This window comes from Notamacropus eugenii, chromosome 3 (assembly GCF_028372415.1).
Source record: "Notamacropus eugenii isolate mMacEug1 chromosome 3, mMacEug1.pri_v2, whole genome shotgun sequence".
Taxonomy (NCBI): domain Eukaryota; kingdom Metazoa; phylum Chordata; class Mammalia; order Diprotodontia; family Macropodidae; genus Notamacropus; species Notamacropus eugenii.
The window spans coordinates 55,787,800-55,810,044 of record NC_092874.1 but is presented as its reverse complement, the minus strand read 5'-3'; the positions used below and the strand labels follow the sequence as shown (position 1 = coordinate 55,810,044).

General features: G+C 41.9%; 1 protein-coding gene and 1 long non-coding RNA gene across 4 annotated transcripts in view; one reads left to right on the top strand and one right to left on the bottom strand.

The window, feature by feature from the left end:
- Positions 1-841: 841 nt before the first annotated feature.
- LOC140532758 (uncharacterized) lies at positions 842-22,069 on the bottom strand. Its single transcript, XR_011976653.1, has 3 exons — positions 21,867-22,069; positions 12,974-13,052; positions 842-4,130 (listed from the first exon to the last, which is right to left on the bottom strand). It is a non-coding gene; the product is annotated as an uncharacterized lncRNA (long non-coding RNA).
- NMT2 (N-myristoyltransferase 2) overlaps positions 19,813-22,245 on the top strand; it is a 90,373-nt gene continuing 87,940 nt past the window's right edge. The window contains exon 1 of one of the 3 annotated variants that reach the window (XM_072651607.1): positions 19,813-20,386. In XM_072651607.1, coding sequence (XP_072507708.1) covers positions 20,277-20,386 — 110 coding nt within the window. In that variant the 5' untranslated portion in view covers positions 19,813-20,276. Of the gene's footprint in view, positions 20,387-20,609; positions 20,853-21,220; positions 21,598-22,245 lie in introns of those variants that run through there. The other 2 variants (XM_072651608.1, XM_072651609.1) reach the window with 2 other exon arrangements.

The window sequence follows — 22,245 nt, the reverse complement described above, 5'->3', positions numbered from 1 at the left end:
TTACATAATTGTACATGTATAATCTATATCTGATTGCTTACTATCTTAGGGAGGAGGAAGTGGGGGCGGGAAGGAGGGGTAGAATTTGGAACTCAAAACTTTGAATAAAAATGTTTAAAAAATAATAAAATGTCTAGGTAAGAAAGTGAGCAATGGAAAAATATCAGTTCCCTCTTAGCAGCCATTTTACTGAGTCATATCTGCAGGATGCAAGAAATACAAGTTATTGATTCCAGAGGAGGAGTGATGGAGCCTGCTACCCTCATCCTGTCAAAGAGGTGATGAACTAAATATGCAGAATGAGACATACATTTTTGGACATGGACAATGTGGAATTTCATTTGCTTGACCATGCATATTTGTTATAAGGATTTCATTTCTGTTTCATTTAATTTTCCAAAGGGAGAAGGGGAGGAAAAAGGAAGAGAAAATAAATTCTTATTAATTGAACAATAAAATTTAATTTTAAAATGAAATGCATTTTATTTGAAAGGATACAGAAAACCCAGAATGAAAGTGTAGAATTTGTTTTTAAAGTGCTGGCATGATGTTTCTCTAGGCTCAATGTTACTGAGATGGGAGGCCCTGTGACAGGGGGTCCCCTGAGATTCTCAGCTGCTCCCAGATGCTTTTGAGTTTACTCCAAGGTCAGCCAATAATTTGTATTCATGAACTGGGGCCTTTCCAGGGCGCTCTCTCTCTCTCTCTCTCTCTCTCTCTCCCTCCCTCCCTCCCTCTCTCTCTCCCCTTCTCTCCCTCCCTCCCTCCCTCCCTCTCCCTCTCCCTCTCCCTCTCCCTCTCCCTCTCCCTCTCCCTCTCTCCCTCCCTCTCTTTCATGCTGATCTTGCTAATATGAAAAGACAGTTCGGTTTACTATATATGGATTGTGTCTGGTATAATGTCTATCAAAGATGCCCTGAGAATATAGACTCTACTCTGGTGGCAAACACCAGAATTTATATTGAGTCCAGCAGTGTTGTACAAAGGGAACAAATTTATGTCAAGACATAAAAACATAGCATCTAAGGCAATTAGTTTGTAATCCAAACGTATGAAATTGCCAGTAATATGACCTGAACAGGGTGGAATTTACCTTTTTGCATTACCTATGAAGAAAAGGCTTCCCAGAGAAACAGAATTGCAGGGAATTTTAACTTATGAAAAAGAACAAACCTTAACAGAGTATCCAATTCAACAAGCATCCAATTCAATTAAGTATCTATTATATGCAAGATGTTGGGTTAAGTGAGGTGACTACAAAGAGGAACCCAGTAAATTGAGTGACCCTGGACAAGTCATTGAGAATGTAGGACGAGCACTGGATTCGGAGTAAGCGTAGGTCTGAATCTTGGGTCTGCCCCATATGACCTTGGATAAATCATTTTACTTTCCATGCCTCAGTTTCTTCATCTGTAAGATGATGAAGTTGGGCTGGATCAAAGAGTTCTTAAGCTGGGGTATGTAAGCTTTTAATATATATGTATATTTTTATAATTATTTCAATACCATTGGTTTCTTTTGTAATCCTATATATTTTATTTTAGGCATTTAGAAACATTATTCTGAAGAGTCCACAGGCTTCATGAGACTGCTGCCAAAAGGGCCCATGAGAAAATATTCTAAGAATTCTTGGACCACATGATCTCTAAAGTCCTGTCCAGCTATATTTCTATTGTAATGGAGGTTGGGAGTGCATGCCCAGACAACCTAAGATGGTGCCCTCCATGTGGAAGACCTAGGAAACTGCTTTTGGGGGGAATAAAGGATGGGAGTATGTGTGAACATTCCAGGTTGGCCTCTGACACAAGGGGAGTTTTCCATTGGCTGCAACACTCAGTCTTGATTTTTGGATCGCTGTGGCTCAAGTTCCCTTGGCCAGATCAGAAATTCTACTCCCTCCGTCTAAGATTAATCAAAACAAACACAAAGGTCATGGACTCTTTTTTGTTTCAAGATCAGGGGAAGGTGGGAAGACGTAGGTCCTAAAGCTTTTCCACCCTACTCCAATGTATGGGTGAAGGAAACACCTTCACCCTCAGCCACAAACAATGGCCCGATGCTGAGTCTGATTGCTATAAAGATGCTAAAAGTTTCAGCAGTGGGTGGAAAAGGTCATCCCCAAACACATAGTCAATCAACCCCGTATGTTCCCACATGCTCCTCCAGTCCCCCAGCCTCCCAAAAGCAGCTTAATTGTGTCTTCCATGCTTAAGATGCCCTCTTAGGACATGTAGATGTGAGCCAAACCTCTGTTACACTGTGATGCTATGACAAACCCTGTGGGTCTTTATTTTCTCATCTGTAAAATGAGGATTAGCTTAGATAATTCCTAAGGTCCTTTCCAGATTGAATGATCTCAGTCATGGGTTGAATTCTCTTTGGGTCCAATAAACCTTTGATCTGTTTCATGGCCACAAACTGCATTCTTAATCCACGGCCAGCTTTCTCAAAAATGCATTCTATTAGTCAAATGGGAAACCTTTTGAGAGAGTGGATGGATCAAGATGAAGTTATCCCCACAAATAACTCAAAGCACATGCCACACTAAATAGTCATATATAGGCATAGAACCAAGGAATGTTCAACCTCAGAATTGCCTTAGATGTCATCGAGTCCAGACCCAGAGATGGAGAACTGAATTGGTAGTCATAAGAAGATTCTAGCATGAAGCAGGTCACTTACTCACTCTGGAACTCAGTTTCCAAATGTGTAAAATGGGACTATTAATACCTGCCCTACCTACATTTACTGGTTATTGTAAGGCTAAAAAGGCACAATACTTGGATAATCACTTGGAAACCTAAAACAATGATGAAGTATATTATTATTATTGACGATGATTTTGTTAATTAATAAAAAGAACTGGAATTTAAACTCAGGTCCCTTGACTCCAAACCTAGTGTTTTTAATATTATTAATTAAGATACTGGAGAGAAGGAAAAAATACTGTCTGTACCAGAGAATTTCTTCAGATCATATGTTGGTTAAGACCTGGATTTTTGTGTCTTTAGAAACAGTGACAGAAATAACATATAACTGACCTTGTTGCGTATCTTTTAATGTAGAGTTCTGCTCTGTCTACCAAATAACTGTGGCTTCACAGGTAGGTATTCCTTCATGGATGTTCTTTTGTCTATGACTAAAAGAAACAAGCTTTGGGGGGAAGTAGTAAAGCAAGCAGAAAAGTGCAAGGGATTTGGAATCGGAGATATGGTTTCTAATCCCCGCTCTCCTACTTAGCATCAGAGTGACCATGGGCAAATCACCTCATGTCTCTGGGTCACACTTTCTTCATCTGTAAAGAAGCAGTTGTACCCACTGACCTCTAAGGCCCTTTGAGACTTAAAACTATGACTCTGACCATTCCTGGTATTTTGGGTACTCTCGTTCTCTTCAGCTTATGATATTGAGAAGAGGAAGGGGTAATAAAATAGATTAGGGACCAGTGCAGAGTTTTTAGTCAGGCAAAAAGCATTTAACTGCTTACTATGTTCCAGGCACTGTGCTAAACACTCGGGATACAAAGAAAGGCAAAAGCATGGTTCCTGCCCTCAGAGCCATGGTTCTTTTAGCTTGCTTTCTAAGCTTCTTTAAAGGAACTGATTTTCTTTAAAAGCCCACCTATATAAAGGAAGTTGACAAAAAAAAATAATAATTAAATCTGTTCTTGGCTTTTATCTGTTTTCCTAAAGGAAATAAGAAGCACAGAGAAAAGAGAATGAATTTTCTAGTTCAATTACATCATTGTGCTTTCTGTGTTGTTCCCTTTCTGATTTTTCATAGCCATACTTCAGTATTTCAAGGATTTGTGATGTTGTTGGGGTGGGCAGTCCCTCCACTGAAATGCATTGCAATCCATGTACAACTTAGTTCTTTGTTTTTAAGAGCTGCTATGGTCAAAAAACTCATGATCCCATGACCAACATGATGATGAGTCTTTCCAAATTTAGGATGAACCCCAGATAACACACATGGTCCGTTCTCAAGCTCAAGGCCTTTCCAGCTTGATGGCATCTGCTAAATCTTGAGTTCTGCCATCAGAGCATTCTAGGAGGGCAACCTTTATGGGTTGGTGGCTATTTGGTCCAACGTGTCAGAAACAAGCCCCTCTTCTTTGTTGTTACTTTCATCTAAAATAATAAGATAATGGTGTGTCAGTCAATAGATATCTACTAAGTGACTAGCATGTGCCAAGCACTGGGGATAGAAAGAGGATAGTTCCTATCCTCAAGGAGCTCATAATCTAATACGAAAGAAGACAGCAAGAAAATTAATACAATCCATCCTTAACTTTTCAGGGGTAATATTCCTAGAAAACCGCACAAAAGTAAAAAATGCAAATGTTGATATGGTGAATCCAAAGGAAATAGGAGATTAGATTCCCGTAACCACCAAAAACTGTAATATTTCACTAGAAATTGCTGAAAATAACACTTTTCTGTATGCAATTCTTTTTAATTTTACTTTAACATTTTCAGCATTTGCTTTTATAAGATTTTAAGTTCAAATTTTTTCTCCCTCCCTCTATTTCCTTCCCCCTCCCCAAGATGGCAAGCGATCTGATATAGGTCATACATCATACAATTCTTTATAACAAAACATTAATTCTGATGATATGGACTTTTCCTAACACAGTCAACCATGAAATGACCCACAAAATAAAATTAGTTAACATGCAAATTATTTTTTCTCACTAGCGTTTCATTAGAAGTCTATGACCTTTTGTGCTAACATCTCAGTAAAAAACAAACCAACATTTATTTCAGACAATATTCACTTTTCATAACACATGAAATAGCATCATAAATACTGCAAAGCAAATAAAAAATTTAAAACTAAAATACTTTTTAACATGACTCTTCCTTCCACTATGTCAGACAGTGGTGTGAGGGCTTTTTTCCCTCATCTGCACTTGAGAGATGACTGTAGTCCTTTCTGCAGTGGATTTACCAACTGAACATTTTTCTCTTTTTATTGTAGATATAACGAATCTTCAATTGGTTAACACTAAACTCAGTAACGGCAGCTGCAGACATTTAATTTGGCACAGTTTATCTGTTTACCTTTAAACTTTACAAAGTTTACCTTGATTTCCTCACTAAGCTGTACCACTGACTTTCCACTCTTGGGCTGAGAGCCCAAAGGACTTGCACTGCTTTAGGGACATAATTGCAACATAAAATTTGCTTTTAAAGACAAACAACGAAAAGATGCACCAAATGCACTGGAAGCTTTTTACAACAGTAGGGCCAACAAGATCAGTGAAGTGCTGCTCCCCAAATTCACCCACATGGGGCCTCTCTTTTATTTCTCTTCTGAGGATAACTGTGAACGTGCACCATTGCCAACCCAAAAGTTAAAATGAGGTTACTAAAAAATCATGCAAACACTTAAAGTCATGAAAATTAAACATGCAAATGTTAAAGATAGACTGAATGTGCAAACAAACTATATACAGGATAAACAGAAAATAATCAAGAAAAGGAAGGCACTAGAATTAAGCTAGATTGGGAAAGACTTCCTGTGAAAGATGAGATTTTAGTGGGAACTTAAAGGCAGTCAGGAAAACCAGTAAGTAGGAATGAGGAAAGAGAGCGTTCTAGGCATGGTAGACAGCCAGAGAAAATGCTCAAAGTCAAGAGATGGAATATCTTGTTTGTGAAAAAGCCAAAAGGCCAGTGTCACTGGACTGAAGTGCAGGTAGTGGGGAATAATGTGAAAGAAGACTGGAAAAGTTGGAGGGGGCTCGGACACACAACAGAAGATTTTGTCACTGATTCTGGAGGCAATAGGAAGACATTAGAATTTCTTGAGTAGGGGATAGTGCACTGGAGGAAAGTGACTTTCGTGGCTGAATGGAGGATGGATTGTAGTGGGGAGAGACTTAAGGCAGGCAGACCCACCAGCAACTACTACAGTAGTCCACGTATGAAGTGATGAGGGCCAGCCCCAGAGGGGTGAAAGCGTCAGAGGAAAGAATATTGGAGAGATGTTGTAAAGGTGAAATCAATAGGCCTTGGCAATAAGTTAGATATGAAAGAGTGAGAGATAGTGAGGAATCCAGGAATCTAGATTGTGAACCTGAGGGACCCAGCCGAGTGTATTACTCTCTACAAGTAATAGGAAAGGTAGGAGGAAAAGAGGCTTTTAGCTGAGGGAGACAAGGGGAGGGAGGGAATAATGAATTTTGTTTTGGACTTATTGAATTTAAGATATCTTAATCATGATGATGCAGAAACAAAGCCCACCCTCAAGGAGTTTAAAAATTACATTCCAATTCTTGCAAGTAATTTAGCATGTTGTTAAATTGCAGAATTTTGTTTTGTGCTAAGAAAATAGTGGTAGCTATGAGTCCATTTAGGCTGATGTGCAGTACAGTTAATTCTTAGTTCCTGGCTGCTTTTGCTTGCTGGTAAGGTCCACAGCCACTAACTAGTAACTTGGCAACAAGGCAGAGAAAAGAGATTTGTAGTTTTTGAAAGGTGGGAGAAATATCAGGGCAGTAATACTCGCAAAGAGTAGTGCTCAGTTGGGCTTCCTGTCTCCCACTTCAGTTCCTCTCTGTCTTCCCCCATTAGAAGGGAAGCTTCTTGAGGGTACAGACTTTCTTTCTCCCTGTATGTGTATTTCCAGCACTTAGCACAGAGCCTAGCACACAGTAAGTAAGCTTTTAATAAATGCTAGTTAACTAGTCAAATAAGCAAACCTTACATAGTTTTGTGGAAAACACATTTTTCCTAATTATTTTCAAGAAGGTTTGGTCCAGTTATAGAATCTAGAAATATCTGCCCCAACACATGGATTCCTCCAAGGGACCACAAGGTCAAGACCACCCACAAAGGTTACTCAGTGTATTTCCAGGAGACAACAGAAGGTAAGGAAATGAGTTCAGAAAGGTCAAAGGGCTTGCTCTACATCACATAAGAAGCATTTATTAATCACTTTCTCTGTGCTAGGCACTGAGCACTGAGAAATACAAAGAAAGGCGAAAACAGTTCTTAGCATCAAGAAGCTCCCTTTCCATGGGGGGAGACACAGAAAACAATTGGTAGAAAAAAAGATAATACCATCAGTGTAAACGGATGATTACCTTAGAAGAAAAGGCTTTAACAGCTGGGGGAAGGGAAGAGCGGAGAGAGCCAGGAAAGGTCCTGAGTGCTGAAGGACACCAAGGATTTTTAAGAAGTGAGATGCATTCCATGCATGTGGGGCAGCCAGTGCCAAGGCATGGATACAGGTGATGGCATTTAGTGTGGAAGGAACCCCAAGTAGGCATTCTTATTTCTTATCTTACTAAGCAGACTTATGAAGCTACACCTTTCCTCCTAGCAGAATGGGAGGAGAACAGCAGCAGGAGAGAAGCTCAATCCTGAAAGGTTAAACTGACCTCTCTATGTCCTCCTGAAACCATGAGGTAATATCAGCACTCATCATTTGTAAATTGAAAAGCTATTTTCAATTTTTTTAAAGGAATAACATCCTAAATATCTCATCCCCTTAACATTTTTCCGGATTGTGCAGAGTCTTCCCGTATTTGGGGGAAAAGCTACAAAATCAGATCCTAGTTGGACTGCTTACTACCTGTATAACTTCTCTGGACCTCAGTTTCCTTATCTGCTAAAAAAAAAAAAGTTAGATTATCAAGGGTTTTTAACCTGGGGTCCATGAATTTGTTTTCTAAATATTTTGATAACTTGTTAATTTGGACAATTTCAATATAATTTGTTTCCTTTGTATTTTATGCATGTAAAAGATTATTCTTATTATGCATTTAAGATATAGGTTTCACCAGACTGGCAAAGAAAAAAGATAGGCTCAAAAGATGCCCATCTCTAAGGTTTCTTAAAACTCTAAACCTTACAATTCTTCTGAATTCTGTCAATAATGCCAGAATACATGGTGCTACCATTACAGATAATACTGTGTTGGCATACAAGTCCTTCTTGATGTCATTGTCCAATTTTTAAAAATGGGATTCTAAGCGATGTAGTAAATCTGCCAGGACTTCAGCTCCAGCAAACAGACTCTCTCATGGCCAATAACAATGACCTATCAGGTCACTCACAGCTCTTCTCAGGAGAAGCTGTAATGTTTGGACAAGGATGGTGACAGAGAAAATGGAGAACAGGCAAGAGAAATGCTCTGATAGAATTTAATGAACCCAATTATAGGTGATGAAGGCTATGGAAGAGGCAGAGATGATTCCAAGATTATCTCTTAGTCTGTAAGAGTAGCAGAATGGTGATACTACTAACAGAAATGAGGTCATTGAGACAGAAAACTAATGTATCAGATGAGATAAAGAGCTGAGTTTGAAGATGGCATGATGTTCTAATTTGCTGCTCACACATGGGCCTCTAGAAACTTACCTGTAAATAAACCTTGCATTCAAATGACCATGTTAGATTGATGTCTGCTGTATTACTTAACCCACTTAGACCTTTGGCATTAATCAAGACATTCAATCTATTTTATGCATACATACTCAAGGATACAACAAGAGGTCTAGAATTGGATATTAGACTCTTCTGGTCCTCTGGGGAACAAACTCTTACTTCAGCAGGCAATAAACGTAATTTAAGAGCCTTAGGGAATAAGTCAAGAGCTTCTGTCTTCCTGCTTACTCCTGCTGATTTGATTGTGGAAGCATGCACGTGAAAAGTCATTTAAAAGGGCATAGGCCACTTTCCAATCTAATTCAACAGGAATTCAATAAGTGCCTACTATGTGTAAGGCATTATCCTAGGCACTAGGCACTGGACACAAAAACAAATAGAAAAATAAGATGGGCCCTCAAGGAACTATGATTGAGTAAACAATATGAGTTGATCACAGATTAAGATCAAACAGCAGCCATCTGGAGGGCAAACCTAGGTGTATCTACAGGAAGGTAGGGGAAAAACCCAACATTCCAGGAGGGCTTTTCTGACGATGCAGATACAAAGGTTTAATCTGGGAAGTTCTTTCATTAACTTCATGAGTTTACATGGTGGTAAGCCTTCCTTTGGGACTTGAATTATTGCAGAGGATCCATTGGACTTAGATCCATTGCAGAGGAAGGGACTTGGGCCATTATAGACCAGTTGGGGATACATTAGTTGGTTCTTACTGTAGTGGTCAGAGCTAATCTTTTGTGTTGATTTATAAAGTCAGTTGCAGTCAGGACTTTTTTCTTTTTTCTATTGCAGTAAGATACAAAGGTAAGTTAAGCTAAGAGGACATGGAAGTGACACTAAGATCATAGAACCCTAGAGTTAGGATTGGGAGGGATGTTAAGGACCAACAAGTCCAACCCTTCCCTTTTACAAATGAAGAAATGGAAGCTGAAAGACTAGTGACTACCTTAGGGTCATACAGTTAGGAAGACTCTGAAGCAGGATTTACTCTAAGGTCTTCCTGACTCCAAGCAAAGGACTCATGCCACTGCACCACCTCACTGCCTCTGATGAGCAGAGAGGAAAGTTCCTGTACTCCCAATTCCTGGCCCCAGACTAGGAGAGATGGGTGAAGAGATGGCATTTGTGGATGAGAAAATCATGTGATAGAGTGTTGGGGATCCTTGGAAGTTAGCTTTCCAAGAGAAGTGTTGAGTTCCTAAAGCCCAGTATCCTGGATAGAGTTGGGTAGATTTCCCAAAAAATGTTTAGTGACCAATGCCAGAGTCCAACCTTCTGAAAAGGAGAATTCCTGGGCATCACCAGCATGGATGTGTACTTCCCTTCACCATAATCTCAAAGAGCATCAAGGGAAGAAAAAGACCTGTACTTTGCCCTTTCTTTCATTTTATGAATTATTTTGATCATGCAGGAGATTAGCTCTCTAGCAACCCATGTTTCCTCTCAAGGAAATTCAAGCCCTTAGGCTGATACTTTGAAACTAGAGACCTATATGTGTCCCAGAGGTGAAAGTGAAACTCTCCAGGATGTCAAAGGGGCTACCCCTCAACCCCAAATTTCTTCCCTTCCAAGAGGATCCAAGACACAAGAGTAGCTCTATAAGTCTGGAGGATTGAATGGGACATTGGGGACCAGTTAGGGTAGAGAGGGGGAAGAGTAGTAATCCCTGGAAAAGAAGGAAAATTGTTCTTAGTTATTTAGGGATTACTGTGTAACTTGTTTCTTTTCCATTTTCTCCAGGGTGAAATAAAACTTGTTCTGAACCTAATGTTCATTGTTACTTTAAGTGCTTGTGTGGGAGCTAGTGACCCTTTTATCCACATCTTTAAAGACCCAGACTTTACTTTTAAGCTCTCTTCTTAGATTTCCCAGAAGCAACTCTGGATGTGTGCAAAAAAAGCCAAAGAGTTATCTTTGGGAGGACCATCCTTGTTCCATAGAAGCCTTGACTCTTATGTTATGCCACAAGTTACATACAGGCCAAAGCTATTGATGAATCCTGCTAATGTAACACCAGTGGAAGGGGTTGGTTAGGAGAGCTGTCCAAATCAGCCCTGATGATGATACAGGAACTTGCAGGGCTGTGAACCTTCGTGCCTTTTGGAAACACTTTACCAATGGATACATGTACACTATGAGGAGAGAGATGGGGAACTCCCATGACCAGAGTCACATTTTAAAGAATTCTCAGGCAAGGAAGATGAAGTTATCTGTGTTATATTTTATATTTCCTCAAATGCCTAGAACTGTAGTAGATACTCAATAAGCATTTGTTTTAATTTAAAAGGAGAATCCTTCTTACATCAAGTTTTTAAAAGTACTGATTTATCTGTGGAGGTCAAGAACCCTATGTATGAAGGAGGTTGGGAAATTGTGAAGACAGGAATTCAATTTAACAAACATTTATTAAGTCCTTAACTAGATGCATAGCCCTGTGCTAGAGGGCAAGGACAGAGAGTTTAAACAAAACACACAGTCCTTGACCTTTAATAGTGTATGTGCTGTTTTTGCATGTGCTGTAACTGTACCGTAACAGATAGGATGTAATGGAATAGTGGGGGAGAGGTTCCTCTAAGAATTCAAGGCTGCAGTGACTGAGAGAAAGGTTGCAGTGATATATAGAACATCAGATAGTGGTCAACCAGCATTTGTAAGCCCTGTGCTAAACCCTGCAGATACAAAGAAAGGCAAAAATATCATGTCCGATCTGAAGCAGGTCACATTCTAATAGAGGAGACAACATGAAAATAACTATGTACGTACTATATATATATATATATATATATATATGTATATGTATATATATATGTGTGTATATATATATATATATATATATACTGTATATAGTATAAATAAAAGAAAATCAATAAGAAAGGGAAAGTAGGTAGAGTGGGACTGAGAAAGGACTCTTGCAAAAGGTGGGATATCAGCTGAGTCTTAGAGGAAGCCAAGGAAGCTAAGATTTGGAGGAGAGGTAGGAGAGATAGGAGATAGGGTGTCTTGTGTGAAGAAGGAGTTTGGTGAAAGGGAGTAGAATACACAGTTAAGAATAAGTAGGTGAAGATTCAAGAAGAATTCTGCCTCAGACACTGATTGTATGACCTGAATCAGTTTCCCTCATCTGTAAAGTGGGGATAATATTAACATCTACCTCTAATGATTATTGTGAGGACAAAAATGTCATACTATCTGTAAAGCCCTTTACAAATTTTAAAATGCTATATAAATATTAGCTACTAGGTGGCCAAGAGAATAGAACCCAGTCCCTGGAGTCAGAAAGACTCATTTTCCTGAGTCCAAATTGGGCCTCAGTCAGTAAACGCTCTTTGCCTCAGTTTCCTTCTCTGTAAAATGATCTGAAGAAGGAAATGGTAAACTACTCCAGTATCTTTGCCAAGAAAACCCAAAATGGGTCATGAAGAGTCAGATGTGACTGAAATGACTCAACAACAACAAATTATTAGATCCTGATTCTTATATTCTTATACTGTTATTTACCTGTTAGGGAGATAGAGCTATATCTCAAAGTCCTGGCTGAGGGCGGAGCCTCCCTCTGTACAACTTTCTCCACTCAGTGTGGGAGCATAACCCAGGTGACAGTTATGTTCAGTCTTTCCCTGAGTAGGGAGCAGAGAAATCCTTTCCATGGGATAAAATGGCAAGAAACTCTCTTTCTCTTCATTCTTTCTCTTCTTATCTCTTTCCTTTTCCTTCCTCCTTCCTCTATTCCTTTTTTGGTCTCCCTGTCCTTCCCTCCACCTCAATACCCACTCTTTCCTTCTTCCTCATGTTGCTTCCCTTCCTTTTTTCTCCAAACACTCTTTCTCTCAAGAAAGGGCCAGAGAGGCACAACCCTTAACAAATGTGGATCACATCTCCCTGACTTTCCTATAGCCCCATCACTGGTAACAAGGCCTCTGACAATACAGCAGGCTGTTGAAAGGCACACTGTTCATCTATAAAGTTATTATTTACTCTATTTGAGGAGGGCACGCTCCAGTGACGCACTGATTGACCAAGAAATAGAAAAATGAGCTAGAGTTCTGCGTTTCTTGTGGGAGCTTGGCAGGTGGTGTGTTGCCAAGGTGACCTCAAGCTGAGGATTTTCAGAGGGGGGGAGGTGATTTCAAACCTTTCCTGGGATTGCAGACCTGGCCCTGATGGGGAAATCACATTGATTATTCTCCTGAATAACACACATGATTTAAATGGCTCAGCAGTCTTATCCCTAATCCAATGTTGGCTGCTTCAGAGTCCACTTTCTTAGATGGGTGTGGAGAATGGACAGCTGGCTAGCAGAGCAGAGGAAGTGGGGAAATTGGGTGACAGTGAGAAACAGAAGGGATGGCTGCTAATGTAGAATAATGTAGCATGCAGAAATTAGAATTGAGGGGACCTTAAAACAAACAAAAGGTCTCAAGAACATGGGGCTGAGTCCAAGTGCTTGCTGGCTAAGCAAACAAAAACTGTGATTCCAAACCAAGGGGTCATCCACACATCCGTTGAGGAATTTGGGTCCTGAAGGAGTCTCTTTGGGTTCTAATGGACATGCCTAGAGAGTGGTCACTATCACTTACCGTATCGCATTCTTCTTTGAAGAGTGATGACAACATGTAGGCTTGTGCTCATTAATTTCTCCTTGACTTTTAAAAGTCCCTGGTATGGCAAGGAGATCAAATCAGTCAGTACTTAGAGAGATTAATTCTGTTTTTAATTAATTGTTTTAAATTATTTTATTATATTTATTTTTATTTATATTAAATGATTAATCTGTTTTAAATTAATTCAGGCTGCTCACTGAAAGGTCATATACTGAAACTAAAGCTTAAATAATTTGACCACATAATGAGAAAACAGGACTTATTGGAAAAGACCTTGATGTTGGGAAAGATTGAAGGCAAATGGAAAAGGGCACAGCAGAGGACAATACAGATAGTGTCATGGAAGCAACAAAGTTGAGCTTGGACAGACTTTGGGAGACAGTGGAGAATAGAAGGGCCTGGTGTGCTGTAGCCAAGGGGTTGAGAAGAGTCAGACACAATTGAACAACTGAAAAATAACAAGTCCCAGCCAAAAGATATGAAAGGACTAAAATTAGGTCACTCCATAGTCTTCTTTGGCTCAAAAAATAGCACCTTATTTGTGGCTGATGTTCTTATTTTGACATTGAGATATTGTATAAATATCAAAGTGTTCTGGTTTTTATAAGTAATTCATTTATATTCAGTTTGGTTGTATAGGATCACAAGTGGTGCGCTTGCTAGCTAGGTGACTTTTTTTCCCTATTGGCCTTATTTCCTTTGTCTGCTCCAATTGAGTTTTCTTGCCCTTTCACCTCCTGCCCCTTTCCTTGGTTTATGCTTCATTCTCATGTTTTCCCTTCATCTATTATTTCACTGACAGACAGACATTCCATTCCAGGCACTTAGTCACATGAGTGGACCCCCTCTTCCTGCAAGAGAAAACGTTCTACTTCTTCCTGATATACACAGCACCATAGAAATGCAAACTAATGAGCAGCCTTCATCCTAGTTATTTACTCCAGTGGAGCACACCTGCAAAATCAGGAATATGGCAAGGACCTTGTGCCCTGTTTGATGGACCAAGTCTATAACTAGGTCAGGCTTCTCTTCGATTAGTGATGTTTCCTAGTTATTTAGGAGTGGAATCTGGTCTCATGTGTTTATCAAATGAATAATTGAAAGGGAAGAGGGGAGGAATGGATTTTATTGTAGGTCACAAACTCAGAAGTCCTTCTGTTTTTCTCTTACAAATGGAAAAATTATGGATTAAAACAACAACTTCCCTAGGGTTGATTGGTTAGTCTATTTAACTGCACCATTCAAACTCATTGTTCAGATGGTTTTGGGGGGGGGGGGGTGTCTTAATTAATTAATTAATCTTAATTAAGATGATCTTGCTGATGGATATCAGTCTTATTTTAGCTGATGTTTGAGTTGTGCTGTTTGGAAAAACCAAAAACCATCCCCTCTTTCCCCATAACTGCCTCTGACTTTTGAAGTCATGATTTTCACTAAGAAGATATATTTAAAACCATTTCTAAACATACCAACAGAATAGAACTGTGAGTGTATCTCTTGGCTCAGAAAGATGCCAGCTGTTATCAATTATCATTAAATTTTTACTTCAACTGTTTTCTAAATCCCAAGCAAGAGCGGGAACCAGGAACTAGTCAGAAAGCTCTAAAACCTGAAATGGGACTTAGGGCTTCTCTTCTTTAAAATACCAATCAACAGTATTTCATAGTATTCATTCAAGTGAGATTCTTCTCACTTTAGTAAGAGACACAATGTGGTGTCTGGAGTACTGGTCCCAGAGTTGGGAAGATACTATCTGGCACTTAGTAAGAGTTTAATAAATGCTAATTGACTGACTGATTGTGGAGTATTATTGTTATCTTAATCACCAAGAAATCAGTCAAGCCAGGGAATATTAGTTGCTCTAAAGGAATATGATTAAAAAGTCTTCAGTTACACTGTTATTTAGTGCAGACTAAGAAAATGTCTTCCCATTTCAGTCAGACTTGTACTAGAAAGAAGCCTAGACCAGGAGACAAGAAGGTGTAATGGATGAAGTGTTCATATGAGTCTTGGGCTCAAACCTACCTCTAATGAAAGCTTTTTTGTGTTATGGACCCCTTTGGCATTCTGAGAGAACCTACAGATACCCCCTTTTCACAGAAAAATAAAATAAACATCATTGTACAACAAACATTATACTGAAACATAGTTTATATTTTTAAATATTCAGATTCCAGGTTGAAAAGTCAGGAAGACCTGAGTTCGGATTCAGCCTCAGACACTGCCTAGCTGTGTGAACATGGGCAAATTACTTAACCTTTCTCAGCCTCAGTTTCCTCATTTGTAAAATGGGGATTAATAATAAATAGCACCAGCCTCACAGGGTTGTTGTGAGGATAAGGTGAAATAACCCATGTAAAGTGCTCTGCAAATCTTAAAGCATTATCAAAGCTGGTGGTTGTTGCTAATAATCTCTGCTCTAATGATAATTTGCTTTGTGACCCTGGGCAAGTCACTTAAACTCCCTGAATCTTTGTTTCTTTATTTGTAATGTGAGGATGAAAAGTAGTACCTACCTCCCAAACTTGTTATGAGGTTCAAATTAGATCACACACACACACACACACACACACACACACACACACACACACAGTGCTTTGCAAACATTAAAGTAGTGTATAAATATTATTATTTTCAGGTGCTAATACCAGGTTATCATTGCTTGTATAACCTTAGGCAAACCACATCTGCTCCTCTTTTATCAAACTAAAATGCTTTTGTCTCCAGTGGTGGTGGGGATTCAAAGAGACACTATATATGAAAGTGATGATGGCTCAGGAGGAGAAAGTAAGGCTGGTGACCTTGCATAGCCTTCCCTCACTCAAAACAAAGTCAAGTGCAAATCATGTCATCATTTCTCTGATGCCATGGTCTTCTTCGAAAATGAAGGATGAACACAACAACAACATATGAAAGTACTTAGAAAGGCACAAACCTTATATGGATGTTCATATTTGTGTCAACAGAAATCCTAGAATTTTGTAGCTGGAAAGGATTTCTGGAGGTAATTTATTACAGCTCCCTATTTCAGGTAGTTTGCATTGTAATAATGGTGGTCAATCCAGTTTTATTTTGTTATTGTTGTTTTGTTTTTTTTGTGGAGGCAATCAGGGTTAAGTGACTTGCCCAGGGTCATACTGCTAGTAAAAGTCTGAGGTTATAGTACAACTCAGGTCCTTCTGACTCTAGGGTGGTGCTCTATCCCCTGTGCCACCTAGCTGCCTCTGTCAGTCCAGTTTTAAAAGATCTCTAACAATAAAGGTTTTATAACTTGCCTTGGTAAGCATCTTGTTCTAATGTTTAATATATTTAAGAGATAACAGTTCTTTCTCTTCCCTAAGTGAACTACATGAACTACTTAATGAATTCCCTACAACATAAGCTCATTTTTCCTGTCCATTATAGAACTGGAGAACCATGGGTCAACGTCCACCATCTTGAGCTTGAAAATATTTGTCTCCCTTTAGTGTTCTGTTGTCCAGGCAAAATTGAACGAACTCCTTCAACTTTTCCTTCTGAGTTATAATTTCAACCTCATTTCATTGTGTCTTTCTAGACTCCCTCCCGTTTCTCTCTATTCTTAATATTCAGAGATCAAAACAAGACAGAAGAACCTAATGAGCATCAACTTCAAGCCGAGTGGAAGGATGACTTTACAATCATTTCAGAGCATGCTGCTAATAATACACCATAGAATCATGTTGACTTAAAAGAAAACAATAAGACAAAGTTGGACACTTCAAATTCATTTGTGTTCTTTGGAATCGCCTCCAGTTTTCCTTATTAGGTTATCTGTGAGGGACAGCACATGACATTTCTTTGGAGGCATTTTTTTTACATATGTGTTACATGCTCACAGATCTCGGGGTGGAGAAGTGACTAGTTTGTCTTCATCAAGGACTTCTGATGTTATTGCTAATATTTTGAGTTGGGGCAGGATCTCTCAGAAGAATTATAAGCACAGCTTCCTGATTCCTTCTGGCTTCAAGCATGACTGTGTGAAGTAAGTTCAATAAGACCATACCAGTCTCCACTGCTAATGGGCTATGAGTCAGTCAGCAGGGAAGATACAAGTGTTTTTCCTTCTGTCTATACTTACTCCCCCATAAAAACACTGAATCTGAAACCCAAGGAAATCCCACTTTGTTGTAGTATCACAAGCCTAGCATGGAAAAACCAGAGAAGGAAGAAGGAGAAAAAAGGAAGAAGGGGAGGGAAAAGGGAAGGAGGAAGGGAAGGAGAGGAGGAAGAAGAAGAACAACAACCTTTTAAGAAATCAGGTAAATATAGTGGTAGGGTAAATAATGTCTGCTTCCACTAGATATAAGTGATATAATACACTGGAGCCATCAGCAAACTTTTTGAGCTTTCCAATGATTAATATGATAAATATATTACATAATACCAACCTCAGAACCATAGTACTGCTGGGTTGATTTTCTTTTCATTCTGGGGAGCATATGTTCACTGTGGTTCATTGTTTTCTAACCCTTAACTGGTTTTTAACTTTTCAAATATTTGTCCCCTTAGGTTATTTAATTTCTCAGTGTCTTTTTGAGGAACATTTAGCCAAAACTTTCCGGTAATGGAGACAAATCATATCTACTGGATTCACTTTGCTCAGTGCATTTTTACCTTTTTTTTTTTTTTTTAAGAACTGCAAAATATAGAGGGAGGAAGGGTGGGAATCAAGGTGAAATTTAGGTAATATAAAAACAAAACATGTTTTTCCATGGGCTGGGTGGCTGTGTTTGTTTCTTCAGATTCACTCCAGTGCTGGTATCTGATAGAGAAAGATTGGAGTTCAAGGTTGGTCTTGGCTACATACTGGCAATTCACTTAACTTCTCGGTAAGTGCAAGTAACTGGAAGACTCTAAGTAGTTATAAGACCCTATCTGTCCTGTATGGTAACTGGTGTTTCCTCAGTGAGAGTTCCCTCCACCAATGAGATCAGAAGTATGGGAAAGAAAGAAAGTAAGAGAAAGTGGGAGAGAGAGAGAGAGAGAGAGAAAGAGAGAGAGACAGAGAGAGAGAGAGAGAGAGAGAGAGAGAAAGAAGGAGGGAAAGAGAGAAAGGGAGGGAGAGAAGGAAATCATCAGCTCTCGAATCCTGATAGCCTCACAAGTAGATCTGATGCTGCTGGTTTATTACTCTACTGAATCAGAATGATGCAGGCATTTACATCAGAGAGATAAACCCCAGATGAGTTTTCCTGAACAATAATGGCCTCTGTCTTCAGACTGGAATATGAGGACCACAGAATCATTTTCTGCATCAGTTACAATTGCATTAGACAGAATACTGCATTTTCTTCCATGTTTTGTCACCATTTTACACTTCTTTTACAAGCCTTTGGTTAGTTCCACATTCAGTGATCATAAGTGGCTGACCTTGCTCAAGGTTTGGAAATTCCTCTCTAATTTTCTTCTTTAGCTACCTCTATCTCAGTCCTAGTTTAAGGATCTCTTACTGGCTCTTTTTAAAAGCACCTGCTGAGTAGAAATGATCCCAATCCCTCAGATAGGAAAGAGCAATATTAAAAATTTCAGTAAACCTTCCTTCCTTCAGTCTTATTTTCTTCCTCTATACAGCCCTGACAGTTGTGACCCAAGTCTCCCTGCCTTTGAGCAAACAATCACACAGTGTTATCCTGTCCTGAACGACCTATGGACATTGCTGGTCATAGCAAAGCTTAAGGAAAAATGATGTATAAAGGATGAAGTAGGAAATGGGCAATGGGGATTCTGCACTCCAGACTCCCACCTCCAGCTTTCTAAGACAGTTACTAATTTCTGCTTAGTGAGAACAGGAGGCTCATGTAGTAATAATATAATAGTGACCATATTCATGTTTTCGTGGAGGCCTATGTGAGGAGATAGTAATAAAAGCATCGCCACTACTGAAAATTCTAGTTTTTTGGCAAATGATTTAAGGCAAGGAGAAACCTTCAAGATCATCTAGTCCAATCTCCTCTGAGAGGAGGCCCAAAAGTGGAAAATGCTTTCCCCAAGGCCCTACAGCTCTGAGGACAGAACCTAAGTGGCAAATATGGGATTGGAACCCCAGTCCCCCAGAGTTTGTTTTGTTTGTTTCATACTGCACCATCCACCTCTTATTAACAGGACTTTTCTTTTTCTCTTATGGAAGTTGTCCAGCCCTAACAAGATCCCACAATCCATCATACTTCCCAGCACCACTAGGAGGAGAAAGAGAACCCTGCTGCTGATCTCCCAGGGTCCTTAAAATGACAGAATACTGAGAGTTTAGAGATCAGCATGGTGACAAGGATTTGTTGTGTGAATCCTGGATTCAGTCAAAGGGCCGCACTTGAGGACCTGGAGAGCCACATGTGGCTTCGAGGCGGAAGGTTCCCCACTCCTAGTCAACAAGCATTTATTAAGCACTTACTATATGCCGTTCACTTCCATAAACATCTAGTATCTAGAATACTAATCTATTATCTAGATTAATTACTCATTAGTATCCAGAATACTAATAAAAGCAAAACCTTGGTCCCTGCCCTCAAAGCGCTCGCGTGTAATGGGAGAAAGAAGCAAATAAAGACAACCGCGTATATACAAGATCTACTGGTACACTTGCATACATATATGTAAAAGGAAAATCACGTCAGAGGGAAGGTACTAGCCCTGGAGCAGGGATGGCCGCGCTCCCGGCCGCTCTCCCCCACACCTGGGGTCTAGCCGCTGTGCTTCTCTTTGTACGTATTTCTTCGCCCTGTGCAGGCTGCCCCGGTCTCCGCGCCCTGCGCTTGGAGGGGTTTTACCAAACGCGCACACTTATGCTGCGCTGGCCGTGTCCTTGGGGCCCTCTGTGAACAGGGCCTCGCTCGCTTCTTCCTACGTGCCCCTCTAAGGGCCTGGTACAGACGGCGCCTAATAAATGCCGGCTGCCTGAGTGGGCAGCAGCCTCGGCTTCTCCCGTTAGGCCGCAGGGTGCGGAGGCCGGCGCCTCGGCTCAGCCCACCCCTCGCCTCCCTGGGCAGCCCGGGCCGTGCGGGAGGCCCCCGCAGACGCCGCCATCGGCCCGGGGGCGCGGGGCGCGTGTGCGCGCGCTTTCTCCCGAGCTCTCCCCAAATTCGGGGGGGGGGGAGGAGGAGGAGGAGGAGGACGGCAGCTAGAGGGAGCTCCTGGCGGCTCCGGGCGCCCGCGCCCGGGCTGCGCTCACACTCCCACGGGCGGTGCTCCCTCCGCCGCCGCCGCCGCCGCCCTGTCACTGCGCTGCTCTCGCCCTCGCCCGCCCGCTCGCCCGCTCGTCGCGATGGCGGAGGACAGCGAGTCGGCCGCCAGCCAGCAGAGCCTGGAGCTCGACGACCAGGACACCTGCGGGATCGACGGAGACAATGAGGAGGAGACGGAGCACGCCCGCGGGTAGGGGAGCCGGGCGGGGCGCGGGGCCGGGGCGGCCGCCAGACCTGCCAGCGCCCGTGCCCGTGCCCGTGCCCGGCTTGGCCGAGGCTCGGGCGGCCGGCCGGCGGGGGGTGTGTGCGCGTGTGTGTGCGTGTGCCTCTGGGTGTGCCGGTGCCTCCCGGCCCGGGCCCCACCCCCACCTCCTCCGCAGTCCCTGCTGCAGCGGCGGGGTCTCGCCTCGGGCCCCCGGGCCGGGCAGAGCCCCGAGAGGCGGCAGTGGCTGCGCCCGGGGCCGCGGGCAGCGCGCTGCGAACGTGCCAGCGGCGAGGGGGGAGGGGGCGCGAGCTGTCTAATGTGCGTTTGTCTGCCTGGTGCGCCCGGCTGGCCCCCGGACTATGGTGCCCAGCTGGCCCTCCCCGAGCTGCCAGGCTTTCAGCCCCGGGCAAGCCGATCCTGGGCTCCTGGAGGCGCGTGTAGAGATGCATGTGTGAGTATGTGCATGTGTGTGAGTGTGCATGTGTGAGTGTGTGCATGTGTGTGTGTGCATGCATGGGGTGGGGTGCCGTCACCCAGCGGACGGCCGAGCCTTTCTTCCTGCCTGGGCTCCCAATACTAGCTGCCTCTGACTGCCCCGGGGCCGGTGGGGCTCGGGTCCGGATTCCTATCCTGCCCCCTGGGGAGGGGGGTATCTGGCTGGGCGTCTTTATCTCTCCCCGGGGAAGGTGGGGGTGGGGGGAAGGTTGGTTGCTGCAGTTCCCAGCATGTGATTCTGTCCGTGGGAACCGAAGGCGAAAAAGAGATAGAAAGGAGAGAGGAGAAAAAGGAGGATGGGAGAGAGGGAGAGGAGAGAGAATGAATATGAGAATGAATCAATTCCATTTCCTTTGTGGTCAGCTCCCATCTTCGGTTCTGCTGCAAAATACCTTATTTGTAATGGTTCGTTCACGTATTCCTCTCTGCTTTCCGCTGTTCTCATGCCCCTCACCCCCAAGCCTTGGTGTCTTATTGTTTTTGGCTTTTGGCTGGAGGTAAACTATAGAAAGTTGTGCCTTCTTTGACAATGGTGAAGTACGCCAAAGCAGAAGTAGCAGGGGAAAGATGCTGCCTGTTTCTTGGGCTAAGTCCTTGAACCAGGGGTCAATCAGTCAGTCAACAAGCATTGAATTAAGCTCTGGGTGACAGGCGCCTAATTAAGTGCTATGGATCCAAACAAAGCAGCGCATGGATCCCAGGTATTTCCCAGAAAATGCTTCAATCTTTCATTTCCCATTCTGCCCTTTTCCTCAGGACGCTTGAGCTTCTCTTTTGAACAGTACAGGTTTGCACAGTGAAGCCTGCCTGTGCATATGTATTTAGGATAGGCCCTCCTCACCTAATTTCAGCTGTCTTTAGAAGATGGTCTTCAGTCTTGTGGGCACCTCCCACAGACTTCACCATATCCTGCTTACAAAGCTAATATCTGATCTCAACAGTCAAAGGGTGTAAAGTATTTAATACTTACTCAGAGCTCTGCTTTTTCTCTTTAACTTTCCTCCTGTCACCCTGCAGATGTAATTTCCTCTTCTCTTTTCCTTTGAGAGACCAAATTGTTTCAGGTTAGGCACAGACCGGATCTCTGAATAGGTCTGTTTTTCTGAGACTGGCTGATAGAGCAATTTGACATGAAGATGGGGGGTGGGGGTGGCAGTCTTTTTCTCTGGAAGCCTGTTGCCTTCAGAGAATGTAGGGGCAGGAAACAATTACTGTTGCACCTAGAAGTGAGATTTTTACGAACCAAAATGACTAATGTGGAAGTGGGTCAGCTTGAAAAACATGCTCCAGAAGCCATAGTCAGAGGTGGTTTTTTGATTCCCCTGCTACATAGGCTTCTTCAAATGTTT